We start from the raw sequence: 14,724 nt of genomic DNA, 5'->3' as shown, positions 1-14,724 counted from the left end.
ACAGAACTGTCCAGTCACCACCACTCATGGTGCTGAAGGGTCTTAGAAGTAAAATATGAATGGCACACACTTATTTAACTGTCGGCAGGAGGTTTCTTATGAATTGAAGAGAAACTTTTCTTTGCATGGGAAGCTGTTCTAAAGTTGGGTAAAACACAATAGATCCACCACCTCTAGCAGCCACTGAAAGCTGGAACGTGAAACATAGAGACCCTAAGCCATCACTGCCTCTGAGCTGGCATCATTAGGTCAGCATAAAGCTAGCGTCTCCCACTGCAAAACCCAAGGGGAAGAGTTAGTTGAAAATCCTATTTTAAAGGCCTAGCAGATTCTATAAGATACCTCAGGAAAGTGATGACGATGACTTGACATCAGACCCTCGTGTGCTGCTTCCGTGCGGGCAAACAAAAATATGTTTATCAGAAATTAAGCAGAAATTAAGAAAATTTCGTGAGCCAAAAAAGCTATATTATCAGGAAATGCAGATATTTGTGGGGTTGTAATTTTTATATTTGAATCAGGGCAGTTTCCAAACTGATCCATTCCATTTGTAGTGTATCTGAAAAACTGTAAAAATAAGTTGATGTCAATAGATACCCATCTTCAATAAAAATTCAAATTCTAAAATTAAGCAAACTTTGCTTTTTCTAATGGCCCCTTTATCCTCAAATTACCCAGTGAAATAGACCGATCACACTCAGCCCTAAGTGAAGCAAGCGTCCACGAGAGTAGTCCCAGCCTCACCTTTGTGATGAGGTGGAAGTTAACATGAAGGTAGGCTACCCTGTGATAGACACTTAACAGGATACTCCGAGACCCGTAGTGATACATCCCCGATGAGGAATAGACCTCACTAATGAATTACTTGCCTGTTAGTTCATGTAAAGCCTGACTGTACAGTGAAAATTCTCTTAAATAAATATTTGATAAGTGAGTCAAATTCTGGCATACTAAATTGCCAAAATATAATGACTGCCTGCCTTGATAAAAAGAATAATTACATTTAATGAATAAACCTGCCAAGTACAGATATGCCAGGTGGCATCTGCTGTTTGTTGTTCACTTCTCCCAACAAATAGCAGCTAGGTGCCACCTGCACACCAATAAGCTGAGTTTTTCACTTACAGAACAAATAACTTTCAGAAGTCAATTTTATACTTTCTGTCTTGCCCTTTGTTAAAAACAAAAAAATACCCACACTTGAAGCAATGAACTTGTGAATTGTCTTCATCATGCATTTCCACTGCCTAAATATAGACAGTCCCAGATAGATACAAAATACCTGGTTTGGCCAGACTTGGTTTGAATAACTAGATATGCTAGAAAAGGTTTTCATTTTCCTGGGATCTGAGTGGAATATGTTACAAAAGCCATGCTTTCTGAATTCTCTATGCTTAAAACATTTCTAGAGCAGTGCTTCTCAAACTTGAAAGAGCATGTAAATCACCTGAGATCTTGTGAACATGCAACTCTGCTTCAGACCTGGGGGGAGGCCAGAGAGCAGGCATTCCTAACAAGCTCCCAGCACGTGGAGCACAGAGCCGCCTCAGGCGGCAGGGCAGCGCAGCTGAGCAGTGACAGAACAGGGCCGTTCGGAGGGCTCTCCATCTGGGGCAGGCTGGTACTTGCACTGTGGCCATTGTTCCTCCTCCTGCTCGTGGCTGAGTCAGCTTCCCAGTCCCTTCCGGCATACACTGAGGGAATTCAGGGGCGGTCTCACCTCTACCCATATCCCCATGTTGGTTAAGTACCACTGGGGCCATTTTCTAATCAGCTCATGGGCACCAGCCCGTCATTTCCCCTGTTGCGCAGCTCAGTTTTATATTTTTGACTCGGGTGTAATAGTAACATCTTCCCCACCAGTGTCTCAGGGTTAGTGTGAGAACCAGAGGGGAGAGAGGTAGTAAGGAAGCAGGAAATGCAGGGTGCAAATACACCGCATTATTATTCTAAATGATGGGGTTTTTAATAACAAAGACCAAGAAGATTGTCTGTGCCTACCTAGTTCCTGTCTGTAAGATAAAAAGGTTCAGTCCCCGAGCTTCCTAAACACAGCACCCTAATGGCACTGCTCCTCCCAGGTGTGGTTGCAGTAGACCTACGTCAGTTCTTGCAGTTCAAACATATTTTTTTCACTTTCTTCTGATATGCCCTCAAATTCTAGGACGTAGGCATCCATGAAGACTTCCGTTTTTACCCAGTGAAGTTATTAGAGGGGGCTCAAACCTTCTTACAGAGGGTTCCTAAAATGGGAGATCTGTGGAGTCATTGGGATTAAAAATTAAATTTCCAATTCATGACATCAACGTCCTCATCCCAATTAAGTAAAAATAAATACAACCTTGGAGAAACTTGACCTACTCAGCTGCAATAGCTGTTGACCTGCACAAGGCAAATGATGGACCCCGGCCACGCAAGAACACACATGGCATGGGCTGGGTTCTTGTGCCCCAGCTCCAAGAACGTGTCTTCTTAGCTGCGGACCCCTCCAAAGGAAACTGCTTGAGTGGAGTGCTCTGTATTGTCACTCCTGGGAATGCTCTGTTAAGACCCCCATGCCTTATGCTACATGTTCATCCCAGCAAAGGCACTCAGAAGCAAAAAAGGTTTCCAGTGAAATTTGTAGGCAGGTATTAGGACACCAAGCACTGCAGGATCCAAGCGAACCCCTGCCTGCCTGCCTGCCTGCCTGCCTGCCTGCCTGCCTGCCAGCCTGCCTGCCTGCCTGCCTGCCAGCCTGCCTGCCTGCCCTGCTTTGCTCTGCTCTGCTCTGCAGAAGGGCAATGTGTCTGCAGCAGTCTGCCCTTTCTGTCTGTGATGGACAGAGACCCTGGCTCTGCCTCCTGTTTTCCCTGTAGCCCTCCAGACCTGGGGAGAGACATGGGACTCCAGCACCTGCCCAGCATAGAAGGGGGTCTTTCCCAGGTGTAAGTGTAGGGCTGGATTCACGAACTTAGGGTCATACCACAAACACTGTTGTGTCACCAGGATGTCCTCACATCCTTACTGTGAGCATTTTTGTGGAATGAGCTTTCTCCTGAGAGGCCACCCTGTCCAAATGAGAGCTGTGGTTGGAGGCATGTCCATCTCACGCTGTCTGGGTCTCCCTGCACCAGCTCACTCTACTTTTCCTTTTTATCCTTTTGGAGTTAAATACACACAGTTATGCACAAGTGCACGGAAGGCTCAGAAGTGTTCCTAACAGATAATTAAATGATCTCTCTCCAGTGGAAACTCTCCTGGGCTATCTGGCTGCTAGCTGTTTTAGCCTCTTCATCTAGTATTGATTTACATGCATGGGTTTGTAACTCAAACAGTATAGTTAGTTAGTTAGTCAGTTAGCTTGTTTCACCATCACCTTCCAACCTGCTTACATTTAAACTCTCCTCTCTGCTTAGATAATACAAATTTCTATAGGGATTTGGAGAAATACCAGATACCTCCTGGTTAGTATCAGGACCTCTCCATTGGCCTATAATTGAACATCACTGTAAATTAGTTTCAGCTTTTATAGTAGTGCCTCTAACCTGCCAGCTTAAAAAAAAAAGTGATGATAATCATGAAATTCAAGTGTCAATATAGACTTTTAAATCTAATCTGGTGTGGATGTTAATAGTGCCAGATATGCTTCTGTGTAATCATTTTTGAGAAGTGCTGTCTTCTTTACCATAATCATATTAATCAATCGGGAAATGGTTAAATAGACATTTTAATACATTGTTTTTTCCTGAGAAAAAAGTGACTCCAGGAAATATGTTGTTATGGTCTCTCAACACCAGGAATTGTGGTCACATAGGATTCTTCTTCTAAATAAAGCATTTGTTTTACAAAAGAGTTTCATGTCTACTTAAACATGACAAATTATCACTCTTTGAAGTGAGAGTTAAATGAAATGTTCCCTGATTTAGATTCCAAGACCTGTGACTACTCAGTAGGACAATAGTGTATTTCTTTTACTCAGATACCTGTTTATCCCTTTGTCAGCTCTGGAATGGAGGCACAGGTGCTGCCACACAGAGCAGAGGGTCAGGTGTTGTCTTAGTCACAGTTGCAACAGTCCCACCCCGGAAAGAATTCCTTCATAACAACTAAATTGCACCTCTTAGAATACCTGTACTTAAAATATAATTTGTCTTCTATGGATATAGACAATTAATAGCTTAAATGTTTTAGGATTTGTAAAGAAAGAAAAAGCTAGAAATCTCAATGCAACTCTGACTTGTATGCCCTGCCATAGGGAGGTTTGGGACTTCTCTTTGGAAGATGGGGGACTTCCTTCACAGTTTCTTAACTTCTCATTTTATTCAATCTTTCTCCATCTCTCTCTCTCTTTCTCTCATCCTCACGCTCTCTGTCTGTCTCTCTCCTGATTTGCCTGCTTAGGGACAGACAGGTAATGGAGAAGAAATTGAAAGGGAAAATACAGGGAAAATGTAAATGAAAAGAAGTTATTATAACTGTTATAATGAAGTGCCTTTCATTTAAATATAAGAATGTAACGCTGAAATGAACTTGTGATCCTGAAATGCATTTTTAATGAGTTTCCTTTTTATTTTGCTGCTTCAGTGGCATATTTTAAAGACCCTTTGAAAAAAGCCACATTAAAAACCCCACCAAATGCCACAACACGCAAAATTGGATATTGGTTTATTCCAAAACTGCTGATCAGGAAGAGTGGCTCTTCATCACAAAATGTTGCAGTCACTTTATTTAAATGAGTTTGAATTTGCATTGTGATGTGCCATTCTGATTTAGGGAAAAAAAATTAGATTTTCAGATCAAATTGACCCAGCCAGTGAAGCGTTAAGGAGCTGGCAGGTTTAGTCTGAAAGCCTCGTGTTCTATCAAACCTGCAGCCGGTGGAAGTCACCAAGCCCCCGTGGGAAACAACTTTCTTGTAGCATCGTCCTCGTGTCCCCACGCTAAGTTTAGTTCTCACCAGCTCTCCTCTCTCGGTCCCAGGAGAACGGCCCTTCCAGTGCAATCAGTGCGGGGCCTCCTTCACCCAGAAGGGCAACCTGCTCCGGCACATCAAGCTGCATTCCGGGGAGAAGCCTTTCAAATGCCACCTCTGCAACTACGCCTGCCGCCGGAGGGACGCCCTCACTGGCCACCTGAGGACGCACTCCGGTAGGTCCCCTGGGCGCAGTCCGGGGCTGTCCGGGTGTCCCGGGACTCCTCCGCTCTGCCTGCATGGATCCCGGATTGTATCCTTGCTGGCTAACCTTGAGTACCCCCCAGCTCGCAGTCCTGCATTGGGTGTGGGCCGTCGCTTCTTTGACGTTGCCCCATCTGCCCTCCCCATATTCTACTTTTCCCACTGCACCAGGGAGATTGGGCGCAGGGAGCCCCATGCACACACACGCACTCACACACGGAAGTCTCACCTTAGGTAGCATGTTTCAGAACAGGCCTCCTCATCCCGTTTGTCAGGCTGGTGTGGTTTCCACAAAGGATTTTGCGGGAAGTGTTTTCACCAAGTGTACTGCTAAGACCCAAAACGTTTTCAAGTACAATTCTTTATGTTGTTAAGTCCCACTCTGGAGTGTTTTACACAGGTGTAATAGGATAGCTTTTTTGCAGAGCTGGTAGAGAAGGGTGATTTAGGGCACACCCACCCAGACTGAGCCCAGTGTGGCTCTCACACCAAAAACCAGCCAACACCACAGTTGCAGAGGCCAGTCTGGGGCTGTTACCAGATTTTAGACAGCAGCCTTTCTCTTTCAATTAGACAGATAAAGTACAACCCACATAGTCCGGAGTCTTGGCAAGATCATCATAGGCATAAATGCTCCATTATTCTCAAAACACTCCTGGCCTGTAAAGTCCAAATCCACTAAAGTTTGGTTAGATCCTCTGCCTCCTGAGAAATAGTCCTGGGTGTTTCATTATCCAGCAGTCCCATAATTCTACAGGGCAGAGGAAGAGAGGGCTCTTGGCCGGCGTGTCGTGGATCATGTTTGCCTACAGTGTGGTCTGTACAACATGACATGGCACAGGTCTCCTTCATACCGTCCAGTTGGGGGTATTTGCTGTAGCATACCGCATGAGGCTTTGGATGTGAAAGGTTGATGGCTTTTGTCCTTTCCCTCAAGGGGCCTCTTGCCCCAGCCAGCCACCAGCCAAGGCCCTTCTCCAAGCAGCAGGCTCTCTAAGCAGGTGCACTGGGGGATGGCAATGCCTCAGACCAGCTGCTCCTCACCTACCTGGGGTAGCAGGATAAGGAGGAGCCTCCCTCAGGGAGGCGGATGTGTGTTGTTTGTGGAAGGTCTGCAGCGGCCCAGGCCATCTCTTCCCAAATGTGATGCGTGTATTCAATGGTTGAGGGTTTTAGGGGCCGCTCATTACATCCATCTCTTTATCACACATTTACTGACTGCCCCTGGTGCCCATTCTGCACAGAAGACCTCAGGTGCACACAAGAAATCACCAGTGTGTTACAGGAGGCATGACAGAGCGTCTGAGGGGACAGTGGGAGCATAAGGAAGGGGACAGTGGGTCCTGGGGTGGAAAGTCAGGAGAGACTTCCCATAGAAGGGAGGGGCTTCTGAAGTACGTGCTGGAAGGCGAGTGTCTGAGGTTTGCTTTAGAGAAGTTCTAAACGAGTGTGTGAGTCGGCAGTAATCCCAGAAAGGGGTGTGGCACCCATGTTGCCAAGAACTCAGTCTCTCTCCTGGCAGGTGACCCTTGTAGTAGCTCACCTAGTTGGCTGGAGACAAAAAAGAGAGGAGTCACAGAGGCCAGTGCATCACCTCCTCTCCATCCTGACCTCCTTCGGGGCGGTGCATGTGGAGAAGGATCCCCACATGCTCTTCATCACAAAATTGTCATGATTTGGGTGATCTGACTTCCTAAAAACGTCCAAGAAAGGAGCTATACCAAGCTGAGGAGTTGCTTGCCCCAGAGGGCGGGCAGGTCAGCAGGCGGGCCATGGAGTGGGACACTTGCCTTGTTACAGAGGGACAGGGAGAACGGGTGGTTCGCCTGAGATGGGAAGACAGTAGCATGACGTGAGCATCTTTAAATGTTCACATGGGTGATGAGCATGTACGGTGGTCCCACCTGGAGACAAAGGTGGTACCTGGGCCTGACAGGCAAGGCCTGTGGAGGCCTCAGCTGAGAGGACTGTGCAGTCTGTGCGCCATGCTAACAAGTGATCTAGGAAGAAGCTTCACATCTGTTGTTTCTAAGGAGCCATGTAGACACGGACACAGTTGGCAGCAATATTGCCTTGGGTTAGTGGGAAGCACCGCTTCCCATGTCAGTGGAAAACACAAGCACTCATTCTTAGGTTGACACCAACCATAGGTCATCATCACTCCTAGATTACTCTCATTGCAATGGAATCTCTCATGCACATCAGTCCTTAAGAGTAGAGCTGCTCTCTTTCCTCTCTTGTTGTGGAGTTGGGACCATCTAGTAGAGTACTTTATGTTACTCTGGCTCCAGGCCTATGTATTTCATTTGAGGCATGATGGTATCCTACTCTAAGTACCACTGATCACTTGAGTAATTACAGAATGGTGGTAGACTTTGGACTGTGTATTTCTATTCTGGATCCATGGATGAGCCAGTGGAGAAAACCCATCATGGATGCAGGGCTGCTAGGGATCTGTCTGTCCGAAAATGCTGTAGAGACACACACTGCTCTTGGGGAAAAAAACAGCGATGATTTCTTCAACGTGATTTCACTGAAGTGAAATAAGTACTTTGGCCTTTGTCTGGCAAATTCAAATGTGGCCACACTCTACTCCATTGTGGAATGGTGACTCCCCTGTCCCATTAAAAACCAGGATCAACATCACAGCTTTCTCTAGCAACTGGTGGTGGCCTGAGGTCTTATGAACTAGCATGTTAGCAGGGAGAGAGTTAGGGAATTTGTCCCATGCTGACAGCAGGAGGGGACTGGGGGAGCTGGAGGGGTGGAGAAGTGATCTCCCTTCCTGCCTCATGGCTTCCTTTGGAAGTTGCAAGCTTAGAATTTCTTTCCCACAGAATATTGGGCTATGCTTCAAGAGACACTTGAGTTCAGTTGCTTACAGTGAACATAGTTCTTATGTTCCAAAGTTAAAATCAATCATATTTTCAGAAAAATGGGTATTCAGACACCATGTCATATATACAGGAAGCAATTTGATCATGGAATTTACTGAAGTTATAGCTTTTTCAGGAAAGGACATCGAGTGGTTATCTATATCCTATTAATTTCTAAAAACAATACTCAATAAAATGTGCAATTTTAGGCAAAATTCTGTGTTTCAACATTATCTCCTGATACTGGGGGTACATCACTTTATGTAGATAAATAAAGGTCCTTTTCATTCTCTATTAAATGGTCCAGAAGTCAAATTTTGGCTTTCATGTTAGTCTTCTTCCTGTAGCTTCTGTTCACCTAGGAAAGAGATTTAACCAACATAAGCTTTGGCTAAACCATTGTACCAGACATTCTATTTGGATGCTCTTAATTTTTATACAATACTTGGAAATATGTTCAATAAAACAACATGAGAAAGAAGTAGAAGATTCTGCTATTAGGTTGGAAATTTATATTCCTTATATAAGTGATTAAAGATACTTTATTCAGTTTGTCTCTTAAAATGGTATCTACTGAAGTCCTTAAACTTAGGCATGATATGAATTCCTGACTAGTCTTTCTCTTTCCTAAAATATCACTCAGTAAAATCCAGAAAGGACTAAACCTCATTATATAGAACTGCACTGCCCAATACAGTAGCCACTAGCCACATGCAGTATTTTTAATTTTTAATAAGTTAAAATTAAACAAAATTAAAACTTCAGTCCTCAGTGGCACTAGCCACACTTTTTATGTCCAACAGCTACATGTTGTTGGTGGCTACCATATTGGACAGCACCAATAGAGAGCACTTCTATCATGATAGTAAGTTCTGTTGGACAAGGCTGATCTAGAAGCTACACCATCCTAAAGCTCTTTGGCAAGAAAGCAGAGCTTTTCCATAAGCTCTGTTTATGAACAATGTATTTTGTATTTTCTATGTATATGTATGTAAAAATACATATACATAGAAATATATGAAAATACATATACATATAAATATATATACACCTAGAATAGAAATATATATACATAGAAAATACAAAATATTTTGTATTACATATACATATGCATGGAAAATACAAAATACTTTGTCTTACATAATACAAACATAAGATATGTTTATATTATGTAAGAAAATACATTTGTGAAATAACACACTTATTTCATTCAAGCATATTTGTCCAGCATGGTTTCTTAGAGACCTCAAGTTACCCAGTTTAGCACCTGGAACTGAATTCACTCTGGCTATGTTAGATGTAGCACCAGCGTCATGGCAGATCCGGCCCACAGCATAGACCGAGGCCTACTCTGGAGGCAAATCTGTGGACAATGTGGCCAACACACCGGCCTTCCTCACATCTCTGTCCAGTCGCTGGCATCCACATTATAACATGGCAGCGGCTCATTTTCTCCAGTTAAATGTTAGGCTTCCGTGATTGAAGCAGGAGAAAATTTGGTAGTCAGTAGACAAACTAAGACAAAACAAGAATCGCATGAGTTCTTGGTACAATGAAAGAAACCCTTGGCCACCAACATTTTTGAATTCAGGAATTTTCACCAAGTCCATCACACTTTTATCTCTCAAGGGTAGAATTTTTTTTTAAACTTTTTTGGTAATAATTGTATTGCATGCATTTCCCTTACACATAAGGCTGGCATTTAATTGGGGTCTTGAACTCAATTGTGTTTTCTGCAGTTGGTAAACCTCACAAATGTGGATATTGTGGCCGAAGCTATAAACAGCGAAGCTCTTTAGAGGAACATAAAGAGCGCTGCCACAACTACTTGGAAAGCATGGGCCTTCCGGGCACACTGTACCCAGGTAAGCGCTGCTGCTCGGAGGCCAGCCTGGTGGGCTCTCCCCCCAGCATGGTGGGGAAGGAGGGCGCTCTGCATGCAGCCTTAGGAGCAGAGCCTTGGGCCTGCTTCCTGCCGGGGCTAGGAGGGAGGAAAGTTTTTGGCCAATAACATCACAGTTTCACCAGTAGCACATTGTGCTTTCTAGGTCCTCATCTGACCAGAGAGAGCTTGATTTTAAAACCCTTCCCACTTCCGATCGGGAGAAACTCCTAGGATAGCAGTGACCTTAAAAGTTTTGGGGTTGTTTTTTGGATGTTGGTGGTTTTAAAACAACAACAACAACAAAAAACAAACAAAAAAAAACACCTCAAGTAGTGATTATTTCTTTGTAAACAAAATAAAATGTAAAATCTTGTTTTAAAACAATTTTTTAACGAAGTTTATCAAATAAGAACTTTCAGGCTGTGATTTTAAGCATCAGTTCAGACTGAGGGCAGGGTATCCACTCCTGCCTGAAGAGTGAGGTTGAAGTTTGTTGGAAGCCCCTGGTAGTTGATAGTATTGAGGTTGTCGAAGGATGAGAGGAAAAGTCGCTTCTTTCTCAGGAGCTGTGATGCTCCGCTGTGTTGCATAACGAGATAGCACTTGATTCCAACCCCAGAGCCTGTAGAATAAATGATGTGGAGAGATTACCAAGGAAGGCTGGATTTACCTGGAGGAATGGCAGTGTTATAAAAGGTTCTTCCCTAATTTTTTAAGAGATAAACAATTTATAAAGAGATCATATAAAGCTAATCTCTTTCAAAACAGTATTCATTTATCACTGCTTCTGGAAAAGCCATCACTAGACTGTGAGGTCACAATTTAACGAATGGTGGAAAATTTATTAAGCCTCGTTCATTCACCTTTCGGACTTTAATAAATGGTTCAAAAGGGAAAATTCACCAGAGTACTCTCAGATTATTAGTGGCAGATGAGAGGAGGAGAAAAGAATGTTGGGAATGGCTAGAAATTGATTCCGATTAGTCTTGGCATGGAGAGGCAACATCTCACCTGGCCAGAGCTCTGCAGCCAAACTGTTGTCTCCTTTGCCAGTCAGCCAGGGATCTGGGGCTCACAGGTGATTCCTCCAGGTCTCGGTTTTCTCCCTGTGAAATGGGAAGATATCATTAAATTATCATTTGGCTTCTTTCAAAATCTCAGGTCTAGAATGGAAAGGCATTGAAGGTGAGTGGAAGAGAAGAAACTGGATGTTAAAATAATAATAATGTAACAGTTATTAATTCACATAACCAGACCCCAGGGCAGAAGACTAATGGATGAGAAGATAATTATGTTCCTTTGAAATAAAATGTCAACACTCAAATATTGTATTTTTCTGTAAAAAATAAATGAACGGGTCTTGGAAGGAAGTGCTCCTAATGATGTAGTTTACATATTAATGCTTAATAAGCCATTTTATTTACTCAACAAATATTTACTGAGGACTTATAATCAATAATGCCAAACCCTATTGAATACAGGAATCTGATATGCACATAGAATTGAAAAGACAAAATGAACAAAAGAAACAGACAGTATATCATTTCTGTTTCCTCCACTGTTTTCATTACCAAAGAAACAAGCTGCAGTACACGAGAGCTGAATCCAGGGGAGCGAGAGAAGGAGCATTCATTTCACTGAGACCTGGGTTTGAGTTCTCTGTTTTTGAATGTGACCCAGAGCTCATCGCTTAAATGTGAGTGATGATTCGTGCCAGGCCACCCTCATAGCAGCGCTCTGAGAGAAACATAAGGGGGTGGATCCAGGTGTGAGCAAGAGCCTAGACATGTGTCAGGTACTTACCTAAACATGGATGTTTAGGTCACTGACATACTGATACCATCAAGCTAATTCTTCTCTGTTAGTCTCTATATCAGTAAGGCTACATGCCAGTAATGTGTATTAAATATTACCTTGTGGTGAGTATCAATTTCACCCTAAAATGTTAATTTATTCCCTTTGGTGGTTAAGTTACTTGGACTACCATCGTGATGCCTCTGTGTCCCCTCACTCAGGAGGTATGAAAGCTTCTCTAAGGAAGGAGCAGTGGTCTGGTCTCAGTGTGGCAGCAGACAAAGCCAGGCTTGCACTTAATTCTGTTGAATTCTTTCTGTCTGGTATGGCCTCAAAAGGTGCAGAATGATCACAAATACCTTTCGACAGTCCCCTTTGGTTTTTGCCCTTGCCAACACCTAGCACTTGTAGGTGCTGCTGGTTTAAGGAACTTGGAGTATTGAGGGCTTTGACAGAAGTCTTCCTGAACTGTGCTTGGGACCAGGAAGGCAGGCAGGGCAAGCTTGGTCATTTCAGCTGTGCTGTGCCTGGGTGGGTGGAACCTGTGCCTTCTGATGCATCTTTCCTCCTCTGTCCCCCTCTGAGAACCCCTTGTCTGTGCTCAGATGGATGGGCAAATAGTCTCTTCTCCAACCCCCAAAACCCCCTTAGATTGGGTGAATTCAATAAAATCAAAGCCTCAATTAGGCGATATAGGAAAAGAGAAATTTTCTGAATATAATTTTCTTTAGTAAAAGGCTTTTGGTCACCTGTTATAATTTCTTAATGTCTTTATGGAAAAAATAAGTTTCTCTTGAGCCTTTGGTGCACAAACAGAATCACCAGCCCTTGGAGGTACATGTATCTAATGACAGAGCAGCCCGTGACTCGTGAGCATCAGGCTCACTTGTTCCTTGCTGTGATTGCCTCTGGGGGTGGAGGCTTTTGGGAGGCCCTGCACCATGGTGCAGAGGAAGACCCCTGACTCCTGGGAGCCCTGGGCAGGCCGTGGGCACGGCTTTGCAGAGAAAGATGGACATGTCAGGAAGCATGTTAGCTTAATAGATGAAGTGTATGACCAGTGGAATTGGGTTTTATGGATTTATCTTTATCTTGCATATAAATCAGGGTGTGGGCTATATATGTTTGCCCATTTAATAAAAAAAAAACATATTTCAAATGTTAAAATGTAAAATATACCAGCAACAACAGCCAATTTGAAATACATGTTTTCAAAGTAACATTCATAATATCAATGAAGACATAAAATACTTAAAGATGAAGAAAACCAGCAAACCATACTGAGGCAAGAAAGAAAACATGGGAGATTGGAGAGGTAGAGAGGTCTGGATGCTGTCCATGTGCCTCTGCCCAAATTACCATATCATTTCAACATAAAACTGGCTTGTAAATTTTACTGGAATCTGGTAACCATGTATCATAAAGTATCTGGATATATACATGAGATAATTGGCAACTTTTTAAAAGAAGAGTAATGTCAAGTGATGTATGAAAATGTAACTGAAATGGATGGAACTCTTTGAAGAACAGACAGATAAATCAATAATAGAGATAGATAACCTACCGAAGACCCCGTGATAAATCAGCATGAAATAGCCAAGGCAGGAGGAAGCATAAGACAGGAATGGTATTGGAAGAATCAATCAGGCATTTAAGATAATCAGTTTACATTATCAACTCCTTATAGACTAGGATAAATTGCCGGGAAATGAAAGAGTTATATTTTTATACCTCCAACCACAATAACTAGATGTAAATATAGATCCAGCTATGCAGGATACAAAGTTGTATTTTCAATTTTGGAAAGAGATGACATAGAGCAATCAAGAGTGACTAGAAATGGCCTACACATCAACATTTGCCTCCATAATTTCTAAATTTTCTACAATAGTCGGGGTGCTTTGATTTTCAGGAGTTTGCTGTGTGCTCAGGGATAAGGGACTCTGGGTTTTTCTCCACATTGCCCAGATCTGCTGTAGGTTCTTGGGGGCCACATTTTTGTATCTCAGTTCACTGTGCTGGTCCATGAAGTCAGACATTAGGTCAGACAGTTGTTTGCATCTCAGAGGGCTGCTGTTAGGGACTGACGGACGTAGTGGATTTAGGAGTATTATGAAAAGTTCAAAGGACTTGTCAAAGGGACATCAATACTTAATCCCAGTCCAGTCTCTGGCGATGGTGGTAGTGTCTGTGCATTTGGACTTAAAGAGGATGATGTGTGGTGAGCAGCTGTTGGAGGAAGAAGCATTTGCACGTAGCTGGTCATTGGCATTGCTGTGGCTGCCTCTGCCTGTCTGGCAGTGTTGCTGGGAAGATTAGAATTAATCTCTAGGAAGGGCCTAGCTCTTGTAGGCACTTAACAAATGTCAGATTTAACATTGGACACGACTGAACCCTTTAAATGTAAGCCTTTCTAAACTGGCCTCTCTAACTGTCTTTGACTTTAGTCATTAAAGAAGAAACTAATCACAGTGAAATGGCAGAAGACCTGTGCAAGATAGGATCAGAGAGATCTCTCGTGCTGGACAGACTAGCAAGTAACGTCGCCAAACGTAAGAGTTCTATGCCTCAGAAATTTCTTGGTAAGAGTTAAATGTTTGCTGTCTCTTAAAAAAAAACTATGTGGGTGTTTTAGATGCAAGTAGAAATTAGTTGAGGGTAGAAGAAAGGGAAAAAAAAATCTTAATTTTTCAAAAGCAAAAATTGGTAAGCTTAACATTCCTTAAATATCTTAGAATTTTTTCCAATAAGTGTCTTAGAAATGACAAACCTCACATCAGTTTTTCCTAGATGTGATTTTGCAGCATCTGGGGGTGCACTGTGATCTGCCTGTGGACATCGCTCCTAGGGGCGGCTGCACCAGCGTGCACAGGGTGGAGAGTTTGGGACTGGCTTGGCTGGGGGACACCACACTGCAGGACACTCCAGGCCTGGCCGGCTTCTCAGAGCTTCAGATCCTCATTTTTCACATGAAGCTCTTAACTCTCCCCTTATGGGGGACTCTGAAGGGT

At 43.2% G+C, this 14,724-nt stretch overlaps 1 protein-coding gene across 50 annotated transcripts in view; it reads left to right on the top strand.

The window, feature by feature from the left end:
• IKZF1 (IKAROS family zinc finger 1) overlaps positions 1-14,724 on the top strand; it is a 100,685-nt gene that overhangs the window by 73,679 nt on the left and 12,282 nt on the right. For 13 of the 50 annotated variants that reach the window (XM_028845776.2, XM_077996735.1, XM_077996728.1 and 10 more), the window contains 3 exons: positions 4,963-5,130; positions 9,774-9,899; positions 14,161-14,295. In XM_028845776.2, the coding sequence (XP_028701609.1) occupies positions 4,963-5,130; positions 9,774-9,899; positions 14,161-14,295 (429 nt within the window). The remainder of the gene's footprint in view (positions 1-4,962; positions 5,131-9,773; positions 9,900-14,160; positions 14,296-14,724) is intronic. The other 37 variants (XM_077996767.1, XM_077996740.1, XM_077996733.1 and 34 more) reach the window with 5 other exon arrangements.

The sequence above is a fragment of the Macaca mulatta genome, chromosome 3, assembly GCF_049350105.2.
Source record: "Macaca mulatta isolate MMU2019108-1 chromosome 3, T2T-MMU8v2.0, whole genome shotgun sequence".
Taxonomy (NCBI): Eukaryota; Metazoa; Chordata; class Mammalia; order Primates; family Cercopithecidae; genus Macaca; species Macaca mulatta.
Note: the sequence above shows the minus strand (reverse complement) of the source record. Positions and strands in the feature narration are given on the sequence as shown.